Raw genomic sequence first — 24,166 nt, 5'->3', positions numbered from 1 at the left:
ACAAACTCTTTTCTTTTCTTTTTTTACACAGGAACTGACATAGCCACCTCTCCGCGAAGACGTGCTTACAGCACCAATCAGATTGTAGATTACAACCCGATGAAGAAGGCCTACACCCCCAGTGACCCCAGCTCGGTGGTGGGCAAAAACCCTCTTAGAAGAGCAAAAGTCCAGGAACTCATAGGACAGACACATCCTGACCACGGAGCTCAGTGGAAAATGGACTACCAGGTTAGTAAACGCAAAACCATAAGGCTCGAAATGTGCTACACAAGTATGTGAATATAGAAGTTGTTTTGTGCATCATTGCATTGCAAAATGTGTCTGAAAATTGTCAATAGCCATTAGCATTGGAGAACCTACTTTGAGCTTCAGACTGCGTTGAAATTTTAACATAATTTGAAGTTGTTAAACTACAGTACACTACAAGCTACAAACAAAAAGTAATTAAGTACATTGGAGCTACATAGATTATTTAAAATTATACTATCTAATTTAATCAGAGCTGATATTTGCAGTGTGGGGTTTTGTACTAATGAACACTCAATTAGGGTGACAGTATCAAACTTGAACAGGTAAATTTCTCTTCTAAACAAACAATTTGACTGGAATGAATCAGACTTTCCTAAGCTACATTTGAAATAGGACCATTTAGGATGAACCGATTCACTAGAAGGAATCAGATTTACCAACAATATATATATACAGTATGAAAGAGAAAGAACCATTTAGGATGAACTGGTTCACTAGAAGGAATCAGATTTACCAACAATATATATATACAGTATGAAAGAGAAAGAACCATTTAGGATGAACTGATTCACTAGAATGAAGCAGATTTCTCAACACTACATACAGTATGAAAGACAAAGAACCATTTAACATGAACTGATTCACTAAAATGAATTGGATTTACCAACACTACATACAGAGAAAACTGTTTAAGATTAACTGATTCATTTGAATTAATCAGATTTCCCAGTAAGACATATAGGAGAGAGAACTGTTCAGAATGAACCGATTCACTAGAATGAATCAGATTTCCCAATATAAAAGAGAGAGAATAATTTAGGACGAAGCACTTCACTATAATGAACTGCATTACCCAATACCACATACAAGAGAGAAAACCTTGCAGAATTATTCACTAGAATAGTGATTCATAAACATAAATGTGTCATTTTTCTGAATGATAATATCTTAAAATACATATCCTGAGTAAGCAATAAACGTCATAACTTACAAATAATCAGTAAACATTTGTATCTGTAATCCCCTTTGTCCATGTGTGTTGACACAAAGCAGACGGCTTCTATTTAGGAGGTAGTTGTTTTCTTCAGAAGAAATATCTGTAGGCAGCCTTTGCCGTGCCATCTGCTAGCCCAAGCATCTGCTATGAGAAGAGCTGCATGGATTTATCTGTTTGTTCCAAAGGGTTATTTGAACTCATTTCTGAGCTCTGTGATGAGAATTTAATTCAATCTTCTTACCGCCACATGCACATAAATAGAGTTTAAATCACACAGCCAGCGGAAGATGAATTACAGTTCCCTGGACGATTAAGCAATGGAAGAATGTGCATAAAGGAAATATGTTTTCAGTTGGACTTTTGTGATGCGCACTCATGCACTTATAAATACATACACCTATAAATACAATATAAATACACCTTTGGAGTCCAGTGGGAGAAAAAAAGGTTGTTGGCCATCACAAAAGACGTGCCAGTGTTTGAACAGGGCTGAAATAATGAGGCCAAAAATATCCCTGACCTACAGATAAATTAGGATGTAATCAAGACCACAACGGAGAGGTGTGCATCCTTTGTGACTGATAATGATGGACATACTCATTTCATGCATTGTAGTTGAGCTGAATGGCCGAGGAAACCCTCTACATTCACAACAGGCCTCCTGAGAAGACTTAAGGAGGCTTTCCTAATAGACTACAGTACATTTCTAGCTCTCTGTTTAGTAATTGCATTGCTCAGCATTTTAATATTTACTGTAATAACCTGTAATATTTTTGTCAGGTTACCTACAATGTGTTTGAGTTGTAAAATGTAACATGAGTTAAATTGGGTTTATTCAAAACAAATAATATATATACTGGTCCGAAAACCAGTCAGTATCTGGTGTGACCACCATTTGCCTCACGCAGTGCAACACATCTCCTTCGCATAGAGTTGATCAGGTTGTTGATTGTGGCCTGTGGAATGTTGGTCCACTCCTCTTCAATGGCTGTGCGAAGCTGGATATTGGCAGGACCTAGAACACACTGTTGCATACGCCGATCCAGAGCATACCAAACATGGTCAATGGGTGACATGTCCGGTGAGTATGCTGGCCATGCAAGAACTGGGATGTTTTCAGCTTCAAGGAATTGTGTACAGATCCTTGCAACATGGGGCCGTGCATTATCATGCTGCAACATGAGGTGATGGTCGTGGATGAATGGCACAACAATGGGCCTCAGGATCTCGTCACGGTATCTCTGTGCATTCAAAATGCCATCAATAAAATGCACCTGTGTTCGTTGTCCATAACATACGCCTGCCCATACCATAACCCCACCGCCACCATGGGCCACTCGATCCACAACGTTGACATCAGCAAACCGCTCACCAGGTCTGCGATCTGCCCTGTACAGTGAAAACCGGGATTCATCCATGAAGAGAACACCTCTCCAAAGTGCCAGACGCCATCGAACGTGAGCATTTGCCCACTCAAGTCGGTTACGACGACGAACTGCAGTCAGGTCAAGACCCCGATGAGGACGACGAGCATGCAGATGAGCTTCCTGAGACGATTTCTGACAGTTTGTGCAGAAATTCTTTGGTTATGCAAACCGTTTGTTGCAGCAGCTGTCTGGGTGGCTGGTCTCAGATGATCTTGGAGGTGAAGATGCTGGAAGTGGAGGTCCTGGGCTGGTTTGGTTACATGTGGGCTGCGGTTGTGAGGCCGGTTGGATGTACTGCCAAATTCTCTGAAATGCCTTTGGAGACGGCTTATGGTAGAGAAATTAACATTCAGTTCACGGGCAACAGCTCTGGTGGACATTCCTGCAGTCAGCATGCCAATTGCACGCTCCCTCAAAACTTGCGACATCTGTGGCATTGTGCTGTGTGATAAAACTGCACATTTTAGAGTGGCCTTTTATTGTGGGCACACCTGTGCAATAATCATGCTGTCTAATCAGCATCTTGATATGCCACACCTGTGAGGTGGATGGATTATCTTGGCAAAGGAGAAGTGCTCACTAACACAGATTTAGACAGATTTGTGAACAACATTTGGGAGAAATAGGCCTTTTGTGTACATAGAAAGTTCATTGTACAGAGTTCAGCTCATGAAAAATGGGGGCAAAAACAAAAGTGTTGCATTTATAATTTTGTTCAGTGTATTTATGTATGTGTGTGTGTGTGTCACGTGTGTGTTCCTGTTTGCCCTTATTTGGTTTTTCCTGTTTCCTGTCCTCGTTTAGTTTGATTTGATTCCAGGTGTGTCCCTTTAGTCCCCTCTTTATGTTTATTATAAAAGCCCTGTGTCTTGAATTTTTTCCCTGTCCGGTATTGTTTGTCAATGTGCTATGTGTGTGCCTACCTGCCCTGTGATTCCCCGTATTGGAAGATTAAAGATTTGTGAATTTTCCTACAACTCCTCGTTTCCTCACTCCACGCTCCAGCACAGTAGTGCATCATTACAGTGTGTGCGTGTTACATAATATATGTGTGTGTACTGTATATATTTATTATGTTATACAAATACACACACATACAATATATATTTTGAAAATATTTACATATATTTATTATTTAGTAGGAGTGGCACGGTACATGTATTCGTACTGAACCATCACAGTACGGGCTTCTCGGTTCGGTGCATGAGGCCTTACGACAAATACAGGCAATTCACCCTCAATCCAGAAGCGCCCGCAGTAATGCAGCACTGTTGGATAACCACCAGCAGAAGAACAGCGAATGCCATGAGTTGCGCACTTGAAAACAAAGCCCCCTACACAGTGACAAAAGTGGGTAGTTCCACAATTAGTTCGGGTACTATGAAAAGGTTCCTGCGGTGCGAAAGGGCCTCATGTGCTGATTCTGAACGCGTCTCTCACATAGACTGACAAGGGAGTATACTTTAAAGGCTTGCACACTCAACTGTTTGCGAAAAGGAGCTTTGTGCTCGAGAATCCTACCTCTCTCATTCGGCACAAATCCAACCTGAACCGTGACCCCGAACCGAGGTACGTACCGAACCGTGACATCTGTGTACCATGCCACCTATTATTTACATGTATATATTTATATTCATATAATTTATATTATATATAAATATATACATGCATGTATGTGTATTTATATATACATAATAAATATACACAGTACTCACACATATATTATGTAAACAAATATATATATATATATATATATATATATATATATATATATATATACACACATACATACATACGTAGCCTACATATACAGGTGCATCTCAATAAATTAGAATGTCGTGGAAAAGTTAGTTTATTTCAGTAATTCAACTCAAATTGTGAAACTTGTGTATTAAATAAATTCAGTGCACACAGACTGAAGTTTAAGTCTTTGGTTCTTTTAATTGTAAACCCCACCAATTCACTATCTCAACAAATTAGAATATGGTGACATGCCAATCAGCTAATCAACTCAAAACACCTGCAAAGCCTTCAAAATGGTCCACAGAGTGTTGTATCCAAGCATGCTAACAGAAAGTTGAGTGGAAGGAAAAAGTGTGGAAGAAAAAGATGCACAACCAACCGAGAGAACCGCAGCCTTATGAGGATTGTCAAGCAAAATCGATTCAAGAATTTGGGTGAACTTCACAAGGAATGGACTGAGGCTGGGGTCAAGGCATCAAGAGCCACCACACACAGACGTGTCAAGGAATTTGGCTACAGTTGTCCTCTCCTGAACTACAGACAACGTCAGAGGCATCTAACCTGGGCTAAGGAGAAGAAGAACTGGACTGTTGCCCAGTAGTCCAAAGTCCTCCTTCCAGATGAGAGCAAGTTTTGTATTTCATTTGGAAACCAAGGTCCTAGAGTCTGGAGGAAGGGTGGAGAAGTTCATAGCCCAAGTTGCTTGAAGTCCAGTGTTAAGTTTCCACAGTCTGTGATGATTTGGGGTGCAATGTCATCTGCTGGTGTTGGTCCATTGTGTTTTTTGAAAACCAAAGTCACTGCACCCGTTTACCAAGAAATTTTGGAGCATTTCATGCTTCCTTCTGCTGACCAGCTTTTTAAAGATGCTGATTTCATTTTCCATCAGGATTTGGCGCCTGCCCACACTGCCAAAAGCACCAAAAGTTGGTTAAATGACCATGGTGTTGGTGTGCTTGACTGGCCAGCAAACTCACCAGACCTGAACCTCATAGAGAATCTAGAGAAAATGAGAAACAAGAGACCTCAGCAGTGCCACAAACTGATCACCTCCATGCCACGCCGAAAAGGGGCAGTAATTAAAGCAAAACGAGCCCCTACCAAGTATCGAGTACATATACAGTAAATGAACATACTTTCCAGAAGGGCAACAATTCACTAAAAATGTTTTTTTTATTGGTCTTATGAAGTATTCTAATTTGTTGAGATAGTGAATTGGTGGGTTTTTGTTAAATGTGAGCCAAAATTGTGAGCCATCACAATTAAAAGAACCAAAGACTTAAACTACTTCAGTCTGTGTGCATTGAATTTATTTAATACACGAGTTTCACAATTTGAGTTGAATTACTGAAATAAATGAACTTTTCCACGACATTCTAATTTATTGAGATGCACCTGTACATATATGTGTGTGTGTGTGTGTGTGTGTGTGTGTGTGTGTTTATAAATGATATTAAATATTTATTTAAATATTATTTAATAAGCAATATGTTTTCATGTTAGTAATCACACTCCTCAACATTTTAGTTTCCCGTAACATTTTTATCAGGTTACCTAAAAACTTGAGTTAAACTGGTCTTCAAAATATTATTATTTAGTATCCAAATACTATTATTTAAAAAGTAACATATTTAAATAATAATCTAAAAATATTTATTATTTAAATATCATTTAATAAGATTTTTTTTAAAGTAATTTTTTGAGTAATTGCTCATTCCTCAGCAATGCTGGTTGACAAAATAATGACACATCCTGTATTTATCACTCCTATTTCATGACATTGTTTCTCGAATTCAATGAGTTCAGTGATAGTTCTGCATTGCTGACACCCTGCCAAGAGACATACTGAACATCCAGACACTTACGTTCATCGTCCAGGACACAATTAGTTCTGACAACTGTGACAAAACCCTTGATGGCCACGATAAAATTTCCAATGTCACGCTCTTTGAAAGGAGAGAAGATATCAATAGTCCGGGCAACACTCGGTACTGCAAGCAATTGCCCGTGGAAATCTTATCAAAAAGGGAGTGAGAAATATTACAGATTAGCTACGGCAATAACAAGAGTCCTTGATTTCCCCTCAATGCATGCAATAATGACTTTAATGGTCCTTATTAGCTCTTCAGCAGGCATCAATTTTTCATGAACCAAATTGCCATTAAACCCAAGTGAACAGAGAGCCATGGCTGTAGGAGCTGGCATGGTTACGCCAACTCAAAGAATCATTGTGTTCATAAACTCCCTCTACATGAGGTGGAATAAATTAGATTTCCATTCATGTTGCCTTCATGCTGGAAAGTACAATAGGAAACCTGCATGATATGTACAGACACAGAATCAGAAACACATTCAGACTTGTTAGCATTAGTTCCATTACTGTGGCATTGTGATTGTTCTTTAGTTCAGGAAACAAGCAATAAACATTTATAACTGTCCTAAAAATTATAAGTCAGAATAATAACATTATTAATTTGTATGTTTTAATATTTTATTTTTATATTTAATGTATATAGATTTTTTTATTAATGTAATTATTTTTAAATGTAAATTTCTTTCAGTAATGTTTCAAAATATTTACTACTAGTCAAATGTTTGGAATGATTTTTATTTTATTTATTTATTTTTGATTTCTGAAGAATCGTGTGACATTGAAGACTGAAGTAATGATTTTTTTCAAATATATTACATTTTAAAATATATTTAAATAGTAAACAGCACTTTAAAATTGCAGTGATATTTCAAAATAATACTGTTTTTACTGTATTTTAATAATTGGAACCTTGCAGAGCAAAAGAGACTTCTTTCAAAAACATTTAAAAAATCTTAAATATTCAAAATTTTTGGCCGGTAGTGTATATTATAGTATATAACATATTTAAATAATAACATTTACATTTTTATATTTGAATTTATTTATTTATTTTTAAATATAATTTAAATGTTAACATTGAACTAACATTTGCATTTTAATATTATAATGAAACTGTTTATAGTTTTATTTTTAAATAATTTTAAATATATGCAAATTAGGCATATTAAATCATTCAAAATATGTAGCATAATATTTAATATGCCTATATTTATAATTATGTTATGAGTGATAAATAAAGGGAAAGCAGGTTTCAAGAGACATTTGAGTGCTCTTAAAAGATAAATATTTGCCATAATCTAAAACTGTGCCTGAGTTAGATGATGATCCAAATCTTAAAAATAATTTTTTAAAATGCAAAAACAATTAAATATTCAATATTAGAAGATACATCAAATGCGCCATTTTGGACTAGGTAATTGAAGTACAGTGGCATTGCAGAGTGAGCAGAAGGACAAATGAACTGTTGCTCGTTTCTCCATCAGCCACAGTTGGCCAGCCTGTGTGCCACATCCTCAAGAGGACGTCCCATAACTGCTCACAAACCTCCAGTGCAGCAACCAGAGGGTCTCCAGGGGGAGTCTAAGGTGGAGCAGACCCATTCCGGCCCAGTCGTGGAAGACGGCTCCAGGTCCTCAACTGACAGCCCTTCGTTAGGCAGCACCGGCGATGCAGGTTGGTCCTTCACTACAGTCCTCAAATATGAGAAGAAAGACATTGACATTTCTGATGCATAATAATCTTAGCGCTGCTTGGGCTCAGAGTTAAGCTTGCTTTAAACACTGTAATTTAAATACCCATAATCAGCTGCACAGTATGGGTGTAAAGGCACTTAACATTATACACTGAGCGCTGACTGAGAAACTACTCTTGAATCTGCTAATCACCTGTAGTTATAAAATCTTTATATATAAAAAAAATTGAGTAGTGAATATGAATTTTTCAGATTTCTTACTGCTCTAAACATGTTTTATCAGCTAGATATCACTCGTTGTTGAGTGTTGTGAGGAGTAAAAACTCCACAAGCCAGCGGTGATAATATCAGTCTGGCTGTTGAAGGTCATACTGACATTTGTACACTTCTAAGTATAAAAGTTTAAACTCCAAGGATTCAAACCTGGTATATGCATTGAATTTTCCTGAGATCTCTATAAAACAATTTTTAGATTGGAATTTTTAAATTTTTAAATTCGACTGGAAAGGTCATGGAAAAGTCATGGAAATTCAATGGTCAAAAAATGTGGGTAAGATAACTTGATGTTTTCAAAAAATGTTTTTTGAGGCTGTATTTATTTGATTAAAAATACAGTAAAATTTTGTTTTCAGTTTTTAAAATATTTTAAAATGTAATTTTTTTCTGTGATGCAAAGCTGAATTTTCCAGTCTTTCTTCAGTGTCACACAATCCTTCAGAAATCATTCTAATTTGATGATCTGATGCTCAAGAAACATTTTTTTTATTATCAGTATTGAAAACAGTTGTGCTAAACTGTTACTTTTTTGTACTTTTTTTCAGGGTTATTTGATGAATACAAAGTTCAAAAGAACAGCATTTATTTGAAATCTTTTGTGACATTATAAATGACTTATTTTTGATCAATTAAATGTGTCCTTACTGAATAAATATATATTTTTTTAAATCATACTGACCCCAATATTTTGAACGGTACTGTACTGTAAGATGATATGAGTTGCCAATAAATTTATATATGGTTTTAAATGAGCAGACTGATTTAATACTGGTGTTTAATGTACTATAAAGTCTCTCAATTCATAACTTTTAAAGCACCGCCATCAAAACACAGCTTATGTAACCAATCCACAGTATTCAACAATAAATTTCAAGAATGACAGACTTCAAATCACCTGCTGTGAGCAATTTTCCTGTCATTATACTTAATCCGTAGGTCTCGGTTTTTATGGCGACTATCAGCTAATAGTTTTGTGCAATAAAAAAGATTTTCAACCTAATTGCCTGTCAGTTACCATATTAAACTACATATTCTCAGATTCAGACATCTCACTCTTTTTCGGCACCATGAGAGTTGCACTTTTAAGACAGCGTGTCAAGTTTGAAGCAATTTCAAAACTAATTTTTAAAATCATTAAAGGGGTATTCACCCAAAAATGAAAATTCTGTCATTAATTACTCACCCTCATGTCATTCCAAACCTCACCGTAAGAACTTCGTTCATCTTCGGAACACAAATTAAGATATTTTTAATGAAATCCGAGAGCTTTCTGACCCTCCATAGACAGCAACGCAAATACCACGTTCAAGGCCCAGAAAGGTAGTAAAGACATCGTTAAAATAGTCCATGTGACATCAGCTGCGAGAATACTTTTTCACAAACCTTGATCTTGATCCTTGAACATGGTAGTTCCGTGTCAGAAAGCTCTCAGATTTCATCAAAAATATCTTAATTTGTGTTCCAAAGATGAACGAATGTCTTACAGGTTTGGAACGACATGAGGGTGAGTAATTAAAGGCGGAATTTTCATTTTTGGGTGAACTATCCCTTTAAGGCTTTTTTGCCCCCTCTAGCTGTTTTTAAAGCATGAACATATCCTAAAAATGGCATCTCAATGAAATCTGTTGTACCTTAGTTATACAGGGTTCCTTTAAGCAACCCAACAACTAGTTGATTTCAAAAATATCAAACTTTTGCAGTTTTAACTTGCCAACAGGTTTCTGATGTTTTCTGCAGGAATTACATCTGTTAATACTCTGAATATTATGTTTACCTTCTGTGCGTTTTCAAAACAGATGGCTACACGCATCAGCTTTGCGAAGTCGAAACGCCCCAGGATCCTCATGCGCCAGAATTCAAGGCCAGTCATGGAAAGGGAGATTGCAAAGCGGTCATATCAGGGCTGCTGTGCGGGAAGCCCATGAGATGGGAGGTGGCCTTTGACATCCAGCCTTTCCTGAAAGGCCGAGAGCGGGAGGAGAAAGTTCACGAGGACCTGTGGAACGAAACCTTCCATCACCTGGCAGGACTCTCCATTATTCAAGACTTTGAACACATGGTGGATAAAGAGTGTGAGATTGAGCATGGTAAGGTCGAATTACCAAATATTAAAACATCCAACTTGCTTGTATATCTGACCAAATCCCTCTATGTCATTTCTTGTAGGTTCTGGGAGACGGTACCAGCTTTACGCCATCCACACGAGCAAAGCCTGCAACATCTTGAGCAAATACACAGCGTTTGTGCCTATCGATCTGGACAGCAATGAATATTTACCCACCTGCATTGAGTACAGCCATCCCGGTAGGTCATTCTTCTAATTCATCTGAGCTCACAAGGCCTGGCAGTTGCAATCATTACGTCAAAGACACTCTTCTCAGCAAGAAGAAAACAAGGAGGAGCACAAGGAAACAGATGAAGCAGTCGCTCCTGGCTTAAGCACACAATTAGATTATTGTAATGACTCCTTGTGTATTTGTTTATCTCCAGGGGAGGATCATAAACGAAGTTCGCACTGCAGTTCTCGTTCCGGCAGCAGGAAGAACCGTGGTTACTCTGTGGGTCTGGGTCGCTCGCAATCAGGAGGTTTGACTGGGCAAGATGATGCAGCACTATGCTACAGTAAGACTGATGACAAAGTACTGACGATTGACTTGTTTACAAGTGTGGAGTTAAAAACTGATGGATCATAAAAGACTTATTGCTTATTAGATATTGCATGAAAAAGACTAATGCGTGGTTTGATTTCACTTATTCTTTAATTTCTTCTGGCTTTGAGTCTATGGCAGTCCCTAGAAACATTTGGTAAAAAGTTATGAAATTTGGCACACTTATTGAGGAGAGTCTCAACTTTTATCATACCCAATTTTAAACTCTCTAGTGCCACCAACAGGTCAACGTTTGAATATTTTATTTTAAAACTAACAACCAGTCTTTAGACTTTGAGTCAGACAATCTTGAAACTAAAGACTTCTGATATATGAAACTGCTAAATGCATTAACATATTTGATGGTGAGGATGCCAAACAGGAAGTGATTTAGTTTTCCAATGCTTTGGTCTACTCAATGCATTGGGTGGCAATGACAGTTGGCACCCAAGCAATTAATTGACAGTGACACTGGTTAAATGTCACAAAAATGCTCAAAAACATCATAACTTTGGGATAACTTTTGAGTATTCTGACAATACAATATCAGTTTGATGAAATGTTGATTTTTATTCAGTAAGGATCCATTAAATTGGACAAAAGTAAGTGACAGTAAAGACATTTATAATGTTACAAAATATTTCTATTACAATTAAATGCTGTTCTTTTGACATAAATGTAAAACTACTTTTACGAAAATCTCCAGCAGGGGTGCTATGACCAAACAAACGCCCAAAGTGCATGTTATTGTAAAATCTTCAGCTCAGACCCATTTACAAACGCACTTGGATGTGATTCCTTAATGCTAGTTCAGATAACCGCTTTCATTCCAAACTGATGTCAAAAGGACTTGTGTCTGCACCCTAAAACGCTTCTTTGCTCTATAGACGTAGACAATTCATCCCAATCCCCCTGCAAAACACCCTCATCCTCCAGCTGGGAACGATGTAGCTCTTCTGAAGGTACTTTTCTCTAACTGTCTGCATTCACTTGGTCACTTTGGTTATTACAGTCTTGCGGGTGTTCAAGCATGTCAAACAAACACAGCAGCATTAATCACTCAAGTTTGTAGCTGCTGAATTCATTAATTAGATTTGACCTATAGGAGCACAGGTGAGTTTATTGAGTGCTCTTTGCCTTGGGAGTGCAGTGTATTAGAAATCCATAGAAATCATCAGAAACCAACCTGCTCTCTCTTTCAGCCTCTCAAAGGAGTCCGTCGGTGACCTCCGACCACTCGCAGAGATCAGTCGAGAGCCTTTTCTCTGCCAGGTGGGTGTAGATAGAGGGAATGAGATGGGGGGGGGGAGCAAACAACGTCCACAAATCAAGTTACACTATTAAAAACACTGTAATTCACAGAACACAAATGAATAATTCAGCAGTTTGCATCGCTCCTGCTCCATTGTTTTAAATCATGAGTCGAATTTGCATTTTGATTGCTTTTGGTAGTCTGTTGGGTGCATGTAATGAGTTCAACTCTCAGAGAAGACAGATTAAAAAAAAATTTAAGACAGGAGATGCCTAGACTGACAATACGACAAATTTGTGCAGGTTTTCAGGCAATTTTTAATCATTTTGTTGTTATATTTTGTTGCGAAGGACTTAATGCTTTGTTACAATTAAATGAATCAATGTGACAGTTATCTTCTGGCAAGTGTTTGCTCTCTTGACGTCAAAGGTTTTGCTATTAGCATTTTCCTTTTAAAAAAATGTGTCTAAACTTCTTGAGTTTAAGTGAATGTATGAAGTGAAGGATACTCCAGCCTGAAGACTTGTGAAAATTAAAGGATTAATTAGCGCTTGGCTTTAAGAAACACTGACATGTGCAGAGGGTAAATTAACTGCAGGGTGAATAATGTATCACCAAATACTGTAGACTTAGCTCATGAATATTAATGAATAATATGAATATTAATTAGGACATTCACCAATTCTTTTACATAATACAAATAAATAGTTTATGTAATGTATTAATCTTTGATAATTGGTTCAAATCCGGCCTGGATTATATCCTAATCCTAATCCTATCCAAATTCCTATATTTTAAGTGCATAAAACCAAAATTTAAAACAAAAGATAGATGGTACTCCAGACACCAAAATAAACACTTTCTTTTCTTGTCTGGAATCTCTTTCACAGTTTTACCTCTCGCTGTCACTTGAAATGTCAGCCAAACTAATGACCAAAACGTGAGGAGCGGCGCTCTCAGGGATGTGTACACACCTCGCAAATTAAACAATGTGAAGGGGCAGATTTCACCTAGAAAAAGCACTTTAGACGTGTCTGTGCATTTAATGACGACAGTGAGGCACTGGAGTAAAAGGTGTTGTTTCTTTTTGCCTCCAGCAAGCTGAGCCTGAGCAGGACACGTCTCCTGACGAAAGCCGCCAGGGGCTTCATGAGCCGGTCGCAGAGCAAAATCAGCAACTCGGTGGCAGAGAACGAAAATGACAACAAGGACTACATCCCTCTGGTTTCTGTCGCCATATTCTGCTTTCAGGATGTTGATGCTCTGTGGTTTCAGTAGAATATACATTTGAAGTCGACATGAAATTGAAATTGCCCCTATTTATAATATATATATATATATATATTAGTACTGTCAGTCGATTAAAAAAAAAGAAATTATTTTGGAAATTAATACATTACTACTGATGTCTCTAGGAAATTGTTCTTGTTTTCCTAATATTTAACCACACTATAGCCATTCAACATCAGAGTATAATTGAGAGCTATCAAGTTTAACATTTATTAGACTTTAAAAAATAACTACTTCTAATTTAAGTGAACTTGAAACAATCTTCACATAAACCCATTATAATAAATGTCATATTTGGCTACCAGTGCCCAGCAAGTAGGAAATATACAGCAACTGAATAAAGTTATCATACACTAAATTCTAAGTTGAATATAGATGAATCCTTAAAGCTACAATAGTTATTGATTTCCTCTTTTTTTCTTTTGTCCTTTGATTAACAGACATCACAGCAACTGGGTTATTAGGTTGTTTGGCTGCTATTACTTTAAGAGCTGCAGCTGCTAAACTTGATGCGGATTTGACATGCATTGTATTTTCTCAGAGCGAGCAGATAATTAACCTAATTAACACGAGAGGAGCAAAGTCATCAATCAACCCAATTAACAAGATAAGAGCTGTATACACAACAGACTTACCTCTGTTCCTTTACAGTTTTCCAGCATCCCTCCACCACCCTATCTCCTCACTTATCCTAACAAGTGGGGGATACTCTGGGAGACCTCCACTCACCTGCGGTGACATGCTAATATAAAACGATATCCACAGAATAAACATTATTTATATATATACAGTCATGGCCAAAAATATTGGCACCCTTGCAATTGTGTTAGAAAATGCAACCCTTCTCTCAGAAAATTGTTGCAATTGCAAATGTTTTGGTACTCACATTTTTATTTTTATTTTTTGTTTGCATTGGAACAACACAAAAAAACAGAGAAGAAAAGTCAAATCTGATACAATTCCACACAGAACCCCAAAAATGCACTGGACAAAATTATTGGCACCCTTAACTTAATATTTGGTAGCACCCCCTTCGGAAAAAATAACTGAAATCAATCGCTTCCTGTAACCATGAATGAGTTTCTTACACCTCTCTGCTGGAATTTGGGACCACTCTTCTTTTGTAAACTGCTCCAGGTCATTCAGATTTGAAGGATGCCTTCTCCCAACTGCTGTTCTGAGATCTCTCCACAGGTGTTCTATGGGATTCAGATCTGGACTCATTGCTGGCCGTTTCAGATCTCTCCAGCACTTTGTTTGGAACCATTTCTGAGTGCTTTTTGAAGTGTGTTTCAGGTCATTGTCCTGCTGGAAGACCCATGACCTCTGGTGGAGACGCAACTTTCTGACACTGGACACTATGTTCCGCCCCAAAATTCTTTGGTAATCATCAGATTTCATGACACTGTTCACACAGTCAAGGCATTCAGTGCCAGAAGCAGCAAAGCAACCCCAAAACATCTTTAAACCTCCACCATGTTTGACTGTAGGGACTGTGTTCTTTTCTTTGAAGGCCTCATTTCTTTTTCTGTTAACAGTGGCATGAGGTCCTTTACCAAAAAAGCTCTACTTTTGTCTCATCTGTTCACAGCACATTCTCCCAGAAGGATTGTGGCTTTGTCACATAAGTTTTGGCAAACTCCAGTCTTGCTTTTTATGCCTTTGTGTCAGCAGTGGTGTCCTCCTGGGTCTCCTACCATAGCGTCCCTTTTCATTCAGATGGCGACGGATAGTGCGAGCTGACACTGTTGTACCCTGTGTCTGGAGATCAGCTTGAATTTGTTTGGAAGTTAATCAGGGTTCTTTATCCACCATTCGAAACAATCATTTGTTGTAATTTTTCATTAATTTTGCTCTTCCGTCCACATCCAGGGAGGTTAGATACAGTGACATTGGCTGTAAACCTCTTGATGATATTGCGCACAGTGGACACAGGAACATTAAGATCTCTGGAGATGGACTTGAGATTGTCCATGTTTTTCCACAATTTTTTCTCTCAAATCCACAGACAAATCTTTACACTTCTTTCTTTTCTCCATGACACACAACACAAAGGTTGAGTCAACTTTTCTCGCACCTTGCCCGCACCTGTTACTTGCCACAGGTATGTCTAAATACAAATTACAGGATCATCACATGCTTGAAAAGCAATTATTTCTTACAATTTTGACAAGGTGCCAATAATTTTGTCCAGTCCATTTTTGAGTTCTGTGTGAAATTTTATCGAGTTTGACTTTTCTTCTCTGTTTTTTTGTTGTTGCAGTGAAAACGAAAACAATAAGCACGTGAATACCAAAACATTTGCAATTGGTACAATATCCTGAGAGAAGTGTTGCATTTTCTGACAGAATTGCAAGGGTGCAAGTTATTACAATTTCTATTATTTATATGCATGGATTATCATATACAGGATTTGTTAAGATACATTACTATATATATATATATATATATATATATATATATATATATATTTACAATACAAATATATAAATATTGTGTATTTATATATTTATTTACATATAGAAATTCTACATATAAATTATATATATAATTTATATATATTCATATATTTTGAAATTTATATTAATATAATGACTTGTGAACATAATAGTAATATAGTAATAGTAATTTCAATACAAATATATGTAAATATTGTGTATTTATATATTTAGAAATTAATATTAAATATGTAGTTTTATATATGTGTATATATATTATTAGTTTCGTGTTGACTTCAAAAGGCCACCATAACAAAATGCCTGACAAACTTCAACTAGTAATGACGTCATTGCGTGTATTGCATCCACTCGCCTCATAACCTATAAATAGCCGGTCAATACTCACCCCGCACACAAAGGCAGTCTTCTTTACGTATAGTGAGTAATAGATCTGTTGACATTTAACAAGCACAGATCAATATCCCATGATCGCTAAGTCTGGTTAAATGAGATGTACTATTTGAGTAGAATATATGGGTCATGGCAATTACTCAAAGTAAATGGTGATGAGGCGTAACAAAATCAGTAGAGCGTATTTTTAAGGCTAATGTAATTGACAATGCCTAAAGACCTTAAATGACTCATTGAAGTTCCGTCTCTGAGCTTGATAATATGTTTAAGCACTGATTAAATAGACATATGGCTTCTACTTCCTGTTGCAGGTGTTATTGCAGCTGTCCTGTGGGGCATTCATGTTGGACCGTGCCTTGTGTGACGCCATCAACGTGCCCATGGACAAGCTGAAGTGGACGTCGCCCTTCACCAGCCACAGAATTAGCCTTACTCATGTGTCCCACTCTGGCTCCCGGCGCTCCGAGAGTCTGGAGGTCCACCACGGCTCCTCGCCTCCTCCAAAAGACTCAGACTTGAACTCTGAATATGAGGAGTTGATGTCCCGCACATCTTCATCCTCATTCCAGGCCCGAAGCCCTCGGATGGAGGGCGAGCCCTCACTGTTGAGCGGCTTCTCATCGATGTCGACCGAAGCCCCGCCATCACCTATCAACTCTTTGTACGACAGTGGACGGGGATCTGAATCTGAAATCGCGGAGACGCCCCTGCCGGGTTCGCCTGGGATCCTGCAAAGGGCCGTGCAAGACCCCGAGGGGATGGTGTGGGCGACCGCAGTTGCTCTGGCCTGGCTGGAACACAGTTCGGCCAGTTATTTCATCGAGTGGGAGCTGATCGCCGCCAAGGCTAGCATGTGGCTAGATGAACAGATCGTCCCAGAGGGCCGAGACCTGGCGTCGGTCAAAGCTGCGGCCAATCAGCTCTTCATCATCCTCAGACACTGGGACGAGAACCTGCAGCTCAACATGCTCTGCTACAACCCCAACAGTGTGTGAGGCCTGATAGGGTAGGGACGAAAATTCAAACTATGCGAAACGAGGGTTTTACTTGCCTTGAGTTGTTTTAATGTTTATTCTGTGGATATCGTTTTAGTTTTATGAATAGAAATCGTGCCAGTATTTCATCCGTCCAAAGGCCAGAAACATACTCTGCACAGGTACGTAGATGCCAATGTATTGCAGGCTTCCTATTGTATATGTGTAAGTTGATTTCTTGCATTACTGTAGCAGTAACAAACCTGTAAAAGACTGTATCTGTCTCCTATTGAAAAAATATTACACAAAGTAAAAAATTAGATGCAACTAATTGAAACAGATGCAACTCAGTGTTATTTTAGTATTATTTATATACAGTATTATTAAAAATTTTTATTAGGATTTTATATTTGTTAATTTTTTTTCATGTTTTATTTTTTTTATTTAAATTTTACATTTTGTTTAATTTTTAGTCATTTTAGTTTTAGTCATTTTTGTAAATTATTTAGGTATAATTTATTTTTATTTCCATTTTTAATTCCATTAGTAATTAGTGTTTTTATTCCTGTTAGTTGCCAAAGAAACTTGTAATTTTTCTTTAGTTTACGTTTTACATCAAATTTTTATTTTATTTTATTTTATTTTATTATTTTAGCTTTATTTCAATGAACAAAATTTTTTTTAAAGGTTTTAGTTAACGATAATAACCCTGTTGCGACAACAAGAAATAGTCACAATTGTGTGATAAAATGCACCATTACAAGATATTAATTTGAAGTTAAGAGAAACAAAGTTGCAATTGTGAGATATTAAGTTAGAATGATCAGATATTGTTTCAGTTACGAAAAAAAAAAGTCAAAATTGTAAAATAAAAAGGTACAATTACAAGAAATAAAGTCACAATTCTATTTATAATTTTGCATTCTGAGGTGGAAACAGGCTTGCGTACAAACTACAGTAATCGAGGGGGAATATTGTTTTATTGTTTAATATTTGTACCATTAATTCAATCACTGTTTTATTCATTTGGAAGTAACTAGGAAGTAATGGGAGTAAATACTGTAGGTGCAATAGCACCCCTTGTGGCAACCTTGACAATGCAACTCATACTTGTTGAATTCTAAATCAACACATTTCAGAAACTGTGAAATCGAGTTAGCATGCTGTAGCTAGAAGTGTTTGCGTTCACATATTTGCGTAGAGTATATTCCGGGCCAAACACCACCCAAAAAATGTGCATGTCTTTGCAAGATTGTTTTGTGTTTTTTATCTTGTCTCTGAAATAATGACGTACATATGGTTTAATAAACTGTCTGGTTGCTGCTTTGGAAGATTTTGTACCATAAACATTAATCGTACGAAGCCTTATAGTGACTTGTTCATTAGTTGGCGTGGTTGACTGCTACTGTATATGTGGCATTACAGGCTGTTTTAGCTGTCAGAGGATCCAGTGACTTATAAGATGCAGATACATGTATAACATCATGCAATGTACATTCGTTTGCCTTTACGATCGCTAAAAGATGTCAAATCATCGCTGAACGACACTTTCGATTGCTGTAAGTGCTCTCCAGTCTTAAGTGCCTAACCCCGTAGAACTGGACTGTTGATATGAACGTTGTACTGTTACTGCAATGCGCAATTGATTATTTTTTTCATTTTGCTGATTATATTTATCGCTGTGTATGTATTATTATAGTACTTTGTTGATGTCAGTTCAAAAATTGTACAGAAAAATTCTAAAAGATTGGCTGTAAATATATGTTTAAAAAAATTGCCAAAATGAGAAAATACAGAAGCTAGTGTATCTCTCTGTATATCGCACTGGTTTATTTTATTATCATACGTATTACTCCTCAGGTATTGCTCTTGAGTACTGTTGTCTAAGTAGATAAATGAGTGGTTTGTGGAAAGATCTTTCATCTCAAGGTACTTTTCAGATCCAACCTCTCTTATGCTCTTGTGACGGTGGCAGCTGGTTTGTGAAAAGTGCATTACGTCAGTCAGTTGTACCTTGTACTTAAGTGTCAAATTCTCTTCAAGTCATGTGTACTTGCTAGTGCAATGCTGGACTCTGTAACTGCATGTAATAAAGTTAACTGGATGAAAAATTGGGTCTCTTTATTTCCACTATATAGGACAAAAATATAAAACAATAAAATCCTGAGAATTCTGGCTCCATTCACACTGACAGTGATTTGCACCCACAAAACTATTGGGCGTCATGAAGTTTTGGTGTGAATTGATGGTTTGGGGTGTCAATAATAGTGACTGAGTTTTATGCAAATATGCAATATGTAATGACGATACAATGCAGTCTACCTAGCAAATTCTATCAATTTAAAGGAATAAGCCAAAAATTACAATTCTGTCATCATTTATTCACCCTCATGTTGTATGCTATTAATAAAAGCTATAATAGTATCTCAATGATATTAAAATAATACTGGTTATTTTGAAAAATGCTGGTATCAAATGGTATCAGGTCCCATTGACTTCCATAACATGAACAAAAAAACATTAGTGACCCTGGACCACAAAACCAGTCATAAGGGTCGTTTTTTGAGATTTGGTTTGTTAGGATCGGACAATATTTGGCCGAGATACAACTATTTGAAAATCTGGAGTCTGAGGGTGCAAAAAAAAAAAAATCTAAATATTGATAAAATCGCCTTTAAAGTTCTTAGCAATGCATATTACTAATCAAAAATTAAGTTTTAATATATTTACGGTAGGAAATTTACAAAATATCTTCATGGAACATGATCTTTACTTAATGTCCTAATGATTTTTGGCATAAAAGAAAAATCGGTCATTTTGACCCGTACAATGTATTTTTGGCTATTGCTACAAATATACCCCAGCGACTTAAGACTTAAGCTGTGTGGTTACAGACATTCTTCAAAACAGACAGAAATGCATACCAGTTTGGAGCGACACAAGGATGAGAAAATGATGACAGAATTGTAATTTTTGGGTGAACTATTCCTTTAAAATTCATCTGTATTATATTAACTTTCTTAAATGGCAGTTTTGATAACATAGGTACTGTAGCAGGTTGTGGAGTTGCATTGTAGAGTTTTTTTTTCCTTTTTGTCATGCCTCTAACCTCACCAAAGGCAATACTTTTTGCAGCCAGTAGATGTTGCACCACACTTTAAAAATCAAGGAAGGAAGGGTGCAGTTTTTGTCAGATTGCCGCATTTACAAACCATACGACAGCTTGTTTCTGCTCTGTTCGCTCTCTTTCTCTTTCTCTCAGTAACACCTTGTATAGTTTAAGCCTATTAGTCAGGCATTCATCAGGGAATTACACTGCAACTATAGCTGTCATCATGTTTGTGCAACTCAAAACAATGAAATCCAGTGTCTCTTTGTTACTTGTGAAATCTCTCTCTTTTATGAGTCACGTCCGTCCTGCAGCTTACGCCACCATTTAATTATATCAGTTACCACTCAGTGCAGTAAAAATGGCTTCAAGCATAAAGTCAGTATAAAAGAGAAGATTGTAATAGCTTGCTTTTGATGCTAATAATGCACAATGCTAGAGAGAAAGAGAGACAGTGTGAGAGGGCTGTAATTAGGGTTGGGAACCATATTTTTCCCAAACTATTATTTAAAAAAAACACCAGAACCAAATGATTTTCATGGTTCTTGAATATTCAGCGTCATACTAAAATACTGAGAGTGTTTCTTGGATTCACAGTGCTGCCAATGAATCCATGAAACCTGACACATGAAATAACAGTCAGAAAAAACTGAAAGAGTTTTATGATCAAATCTCTAACATGCAGTTCAACACAGTGATGAATGCGAGATGAACAAATACCAACACCTTTCTCAAAAGACTTTGTATCATTTTGGATACTTATGTTTTAAAATGATTTTTCTATAAAATAAATAATGTATGCAGTGCCGGTCCTAGACTTCTGAGGGCCCTAAGCAAAACTTTGGGGGTCCCTGTCAGTGTGTTCATTGATCTAATATATTGACAAGCACAGATCTAATAAACTGATAAGCATTCGATTACTTTCTCAGCTGTTTGTTCACTTGGGACATAATTATCTGTGTTTAAAGGGATAGTTCACCCAAAAATGAAAATTCTGTCAGGATCACTATCGTCAAAATGATTGACACTTAGCATACAGTTTGGTTTGCCGGTATGGTTATGTTCTGGGCAAAAACTCATGCAGCCAGTCATGAATGAGCAGGGAGAGCAGCAATAATAACCCCGCTATGGTAAACAAAACAGAACAAAGCAGATATCATTAATGTACTTAATGATAAGTGTAACACATTATTCAAGGTAAAAGGAGTCTGATTGCATGAGAAATATCAGAAAGCAAATTCCTGACTGTGGCGAAAGGAGGAGTTGGGGATGGAGGAGGGTAATTTGCTCCCGAGCAAGTGAAAAAGCTGCTGAATAATACTGAATAGAGCTTATATAGGAATTTCGTGATAGGTGTCGTATTTCTGTAGGTAGATGTGATCAGCTGAATCAGCCGGTGCAAGCTTGACTCACCTGACCTGCCAGAACTAACGCTTAATTTCTGTCATTAATTACTCAACGTCATGTTATTCCAAACCCGTAAGACCTTTGTTCATCTTCAGAACACAAATTAAGAAATTTTTGATGAAATCCGAGAGCTTTCTGACCCTAAATCAACAGCAACACAACTGAAATGTTCCCAGACCCAGAAACGTAGTAAGGACAACAGTAAAACAGTCCATGTGACAAACATAATTTTACAAAGCTGTGAGAATACTTTTTGTCTGCAAAGAAAACAAAAATAACAGTTTTATTCAACAATTCTTCTCCTCCAAATCACGAGTACCTCTGAGCCTTGTTTACATGCAGAGGAAAGCACACACTTGCGTCGTGGTACTCTCGATAATGGCAGCATATGTGATTTGGAGGAGAAGAATTGTTGAATAAAGTCATTATATTTATTTTCTTTGCACGTTTCTGGGTCTGGGAATATTTCAGTTGTATTTCTGTCTATGCAGGGTCAGAGAGCTCTTGGATTTCATCTTAATTTGTGTCCCGAAGATGAACGAAGATCTTATGGGTTTGGAACGACATGAGGGTGAGTAATTAATGACAGAATTTTCATTTTTGGGTGAACTAACCCTTTAAGTGAAAACTTGGCAAGATGGAAATTTTGACGTTTTGTGTGTATTTGTCCATTTAAGCACTTACGCTTTAAACTTCTTTTTAAGTATAAAGCATGTCTGGCAGGAGACTGTATATTATGACGGTCACGTTACATGATTTGACTGATTTGAATGTTACATACGAAGGGTAATAGCGCACCACTATAAATAAAAGAAACAGAATGTGGTGTGGTGTTATCGTTGAAAGAAAAAAAAATCAAAAACAGAACTAAAATTCTATTAATTGCACAGCTCTAGTCATTAAATCATCTTTGAGAGCAAGGGGCCCCCTGGTGTTTCGGGTGACCAATGCAACTTGTGTACTTCGAGTATGACCTCACTGAATATATTATCAATTAAACCTACAATAAGATGCTTCAGTCCACAGTATTTCAGTTTTTCCAGCAAAGTTGTGATTATGGTGATCATTTAGAGGCCTTATTTTTGATACATGAATTTCTAGGCAGTAGGCTTTGGAGAGTAAAATATGTGATCAGTTATTTTCAAGAACTGTCAGTTAAATGATTAAGGAAATGTAAGTTTCCTCCAGTATGTTCATAAGCTTCTCTTCAAAATCAGCGAGTTAATTCTACTTTGTATTTTTTCTGCATATTTTCTCCCTCTACTGGGTATTATCGCAGTGTCACGAACCTGCTGCATCATGTAATGAGACCTGTAGTTGACTGTGCGTGAGGACTGAGGAAATTTAATTATGCTAATGTCTGTGTAGACTATTCGAGCAAACATGCTAATGGAAACCCATTATGATAGTAAATGCAAGGCTGAGAGAAAACAATAATCATTGTAAGAAAAAAAACAGCCACTGACCACAAAGAATTACACATTGACATGTCATTTCTCATTTATGAGTCAGATGTTTCTCATAAAATTTCCTTAGGAGAATTAAAACGAGGCAATTGTTGAGCTGTAAAATGAATGTGGATTTTTTGAGGAATCTGACGAGAAATGTCTCTGACGTTTGATTTCAAATCTGAGCACAGTTTGAGACATTATTGAGATTTCTTTCTGAAACAATGTAGATGAGTTGTTTCTTCATCACAACAGATTTGGAGAAGTGTTGCATTTGCTCACCAATGGATCCTCTGCAGTGAATGGGTGCCGTCAGAATGCAAGTCCAAACAGCTGATAAAAACATCACAATATTTATTTAGAACTATTTTGGCTTATAAACAAGGTTTGATCTGTGCATATTTCTCTCCTGATTCAGACAAGATGACTTTTCCGCTGAAAAAGGCAATATTATAGATGTTTGGAAGTAACGTTTTGAAATTAAAAACACCTAAATGATTGATTTGTTTTTATAAACATGCAGCTTTTTGCTTCATAACATGTTAATTGATGGACTGGAGTCGTCTGGATTACTTGTGGATTATTGTGATGTTTTTATCAGCTGTTTGGACTCTCATTCTGACGGCACCCATTCAGATCCATTGGTGAGCAACTGATGTCACGCTACAACCCGAATTCTGGAAACGTTGGGACGTTTTTTAAATTTGAATCAAATGAAAACTAAAATAATTTCAAATCACACAAGCCAATATTTTATTCACAATAGAACATAGATAACAACAAATGTTTAAACTGAGAAATTTTACAATCTTATGCACAAAATGAGCTCATTTCAAATTTGATGCCTGCTACAGGTCTCAAAATTGCTGGGACGGGGGCATGTTTACCATGGTGTAGCATCTCCTCTTCTTTTCAAATCAGTTTGAAG

The 24,166-nt window shown here is 37.0% G+C and overlaps 1 protein-coding gene across 1 annotated transcript in view; it reads left to right on the top strand.

The window, feature by feature from the left end:
* Positions 1–19,373, top strand: part of vwa5b1 (von Willebrand factor A domain containing 5B1) — a 51,314-nt gene extending 31,941 nt beyond the window's left edge. The window contains 9 exon segments of the mRNA XM_058763472.1: positions 32–231; positions 7,777–7,966; positions 10,058–10,348; positions 10,428–10,565; positions 10,752–10,883; positions 11,797–11,871; positions 12,112–12,181; positions 13,259–13,385; positions 16,612–19,373. Of these exon segments, the coding sequence (XP_058619455.1) occupies positions 32–231; positions 7,777–7,966; positions 10,058–10,348; positions 10,428–10,565; positions 10,752–10,883; positions 11,797–11,871; positions 12,112–12,181; positions 13,259–13,385; positions 16,612–17,295 (1,907 nt within the window). The 3' untranslated portion in view covers positions 17,296–19,373.
* The last annotated feature ends 4,793 nt before the right edge of the window (positions 19,374–24,166 follow it).

Source organism: Onychostoma macrolepis, chromosome 23 (genome assembly GCF_012432095.1).
Source record: "Onychostoma macrolepis isolate SWU-2019 chromosome 23, ASM1243209v1, whole genome shotgun sequence".
NCBI lineage: Eukaryota > Metazoa > Chordata > Actinopteri > Cypriniformes > Cyprinidae > Onychostoma > Onychostoma macrolepis.
Note: the sequence above shows the minus strand (reverse complement) of the source record. Positions and strands in the feature narration are given on the sequence as shown.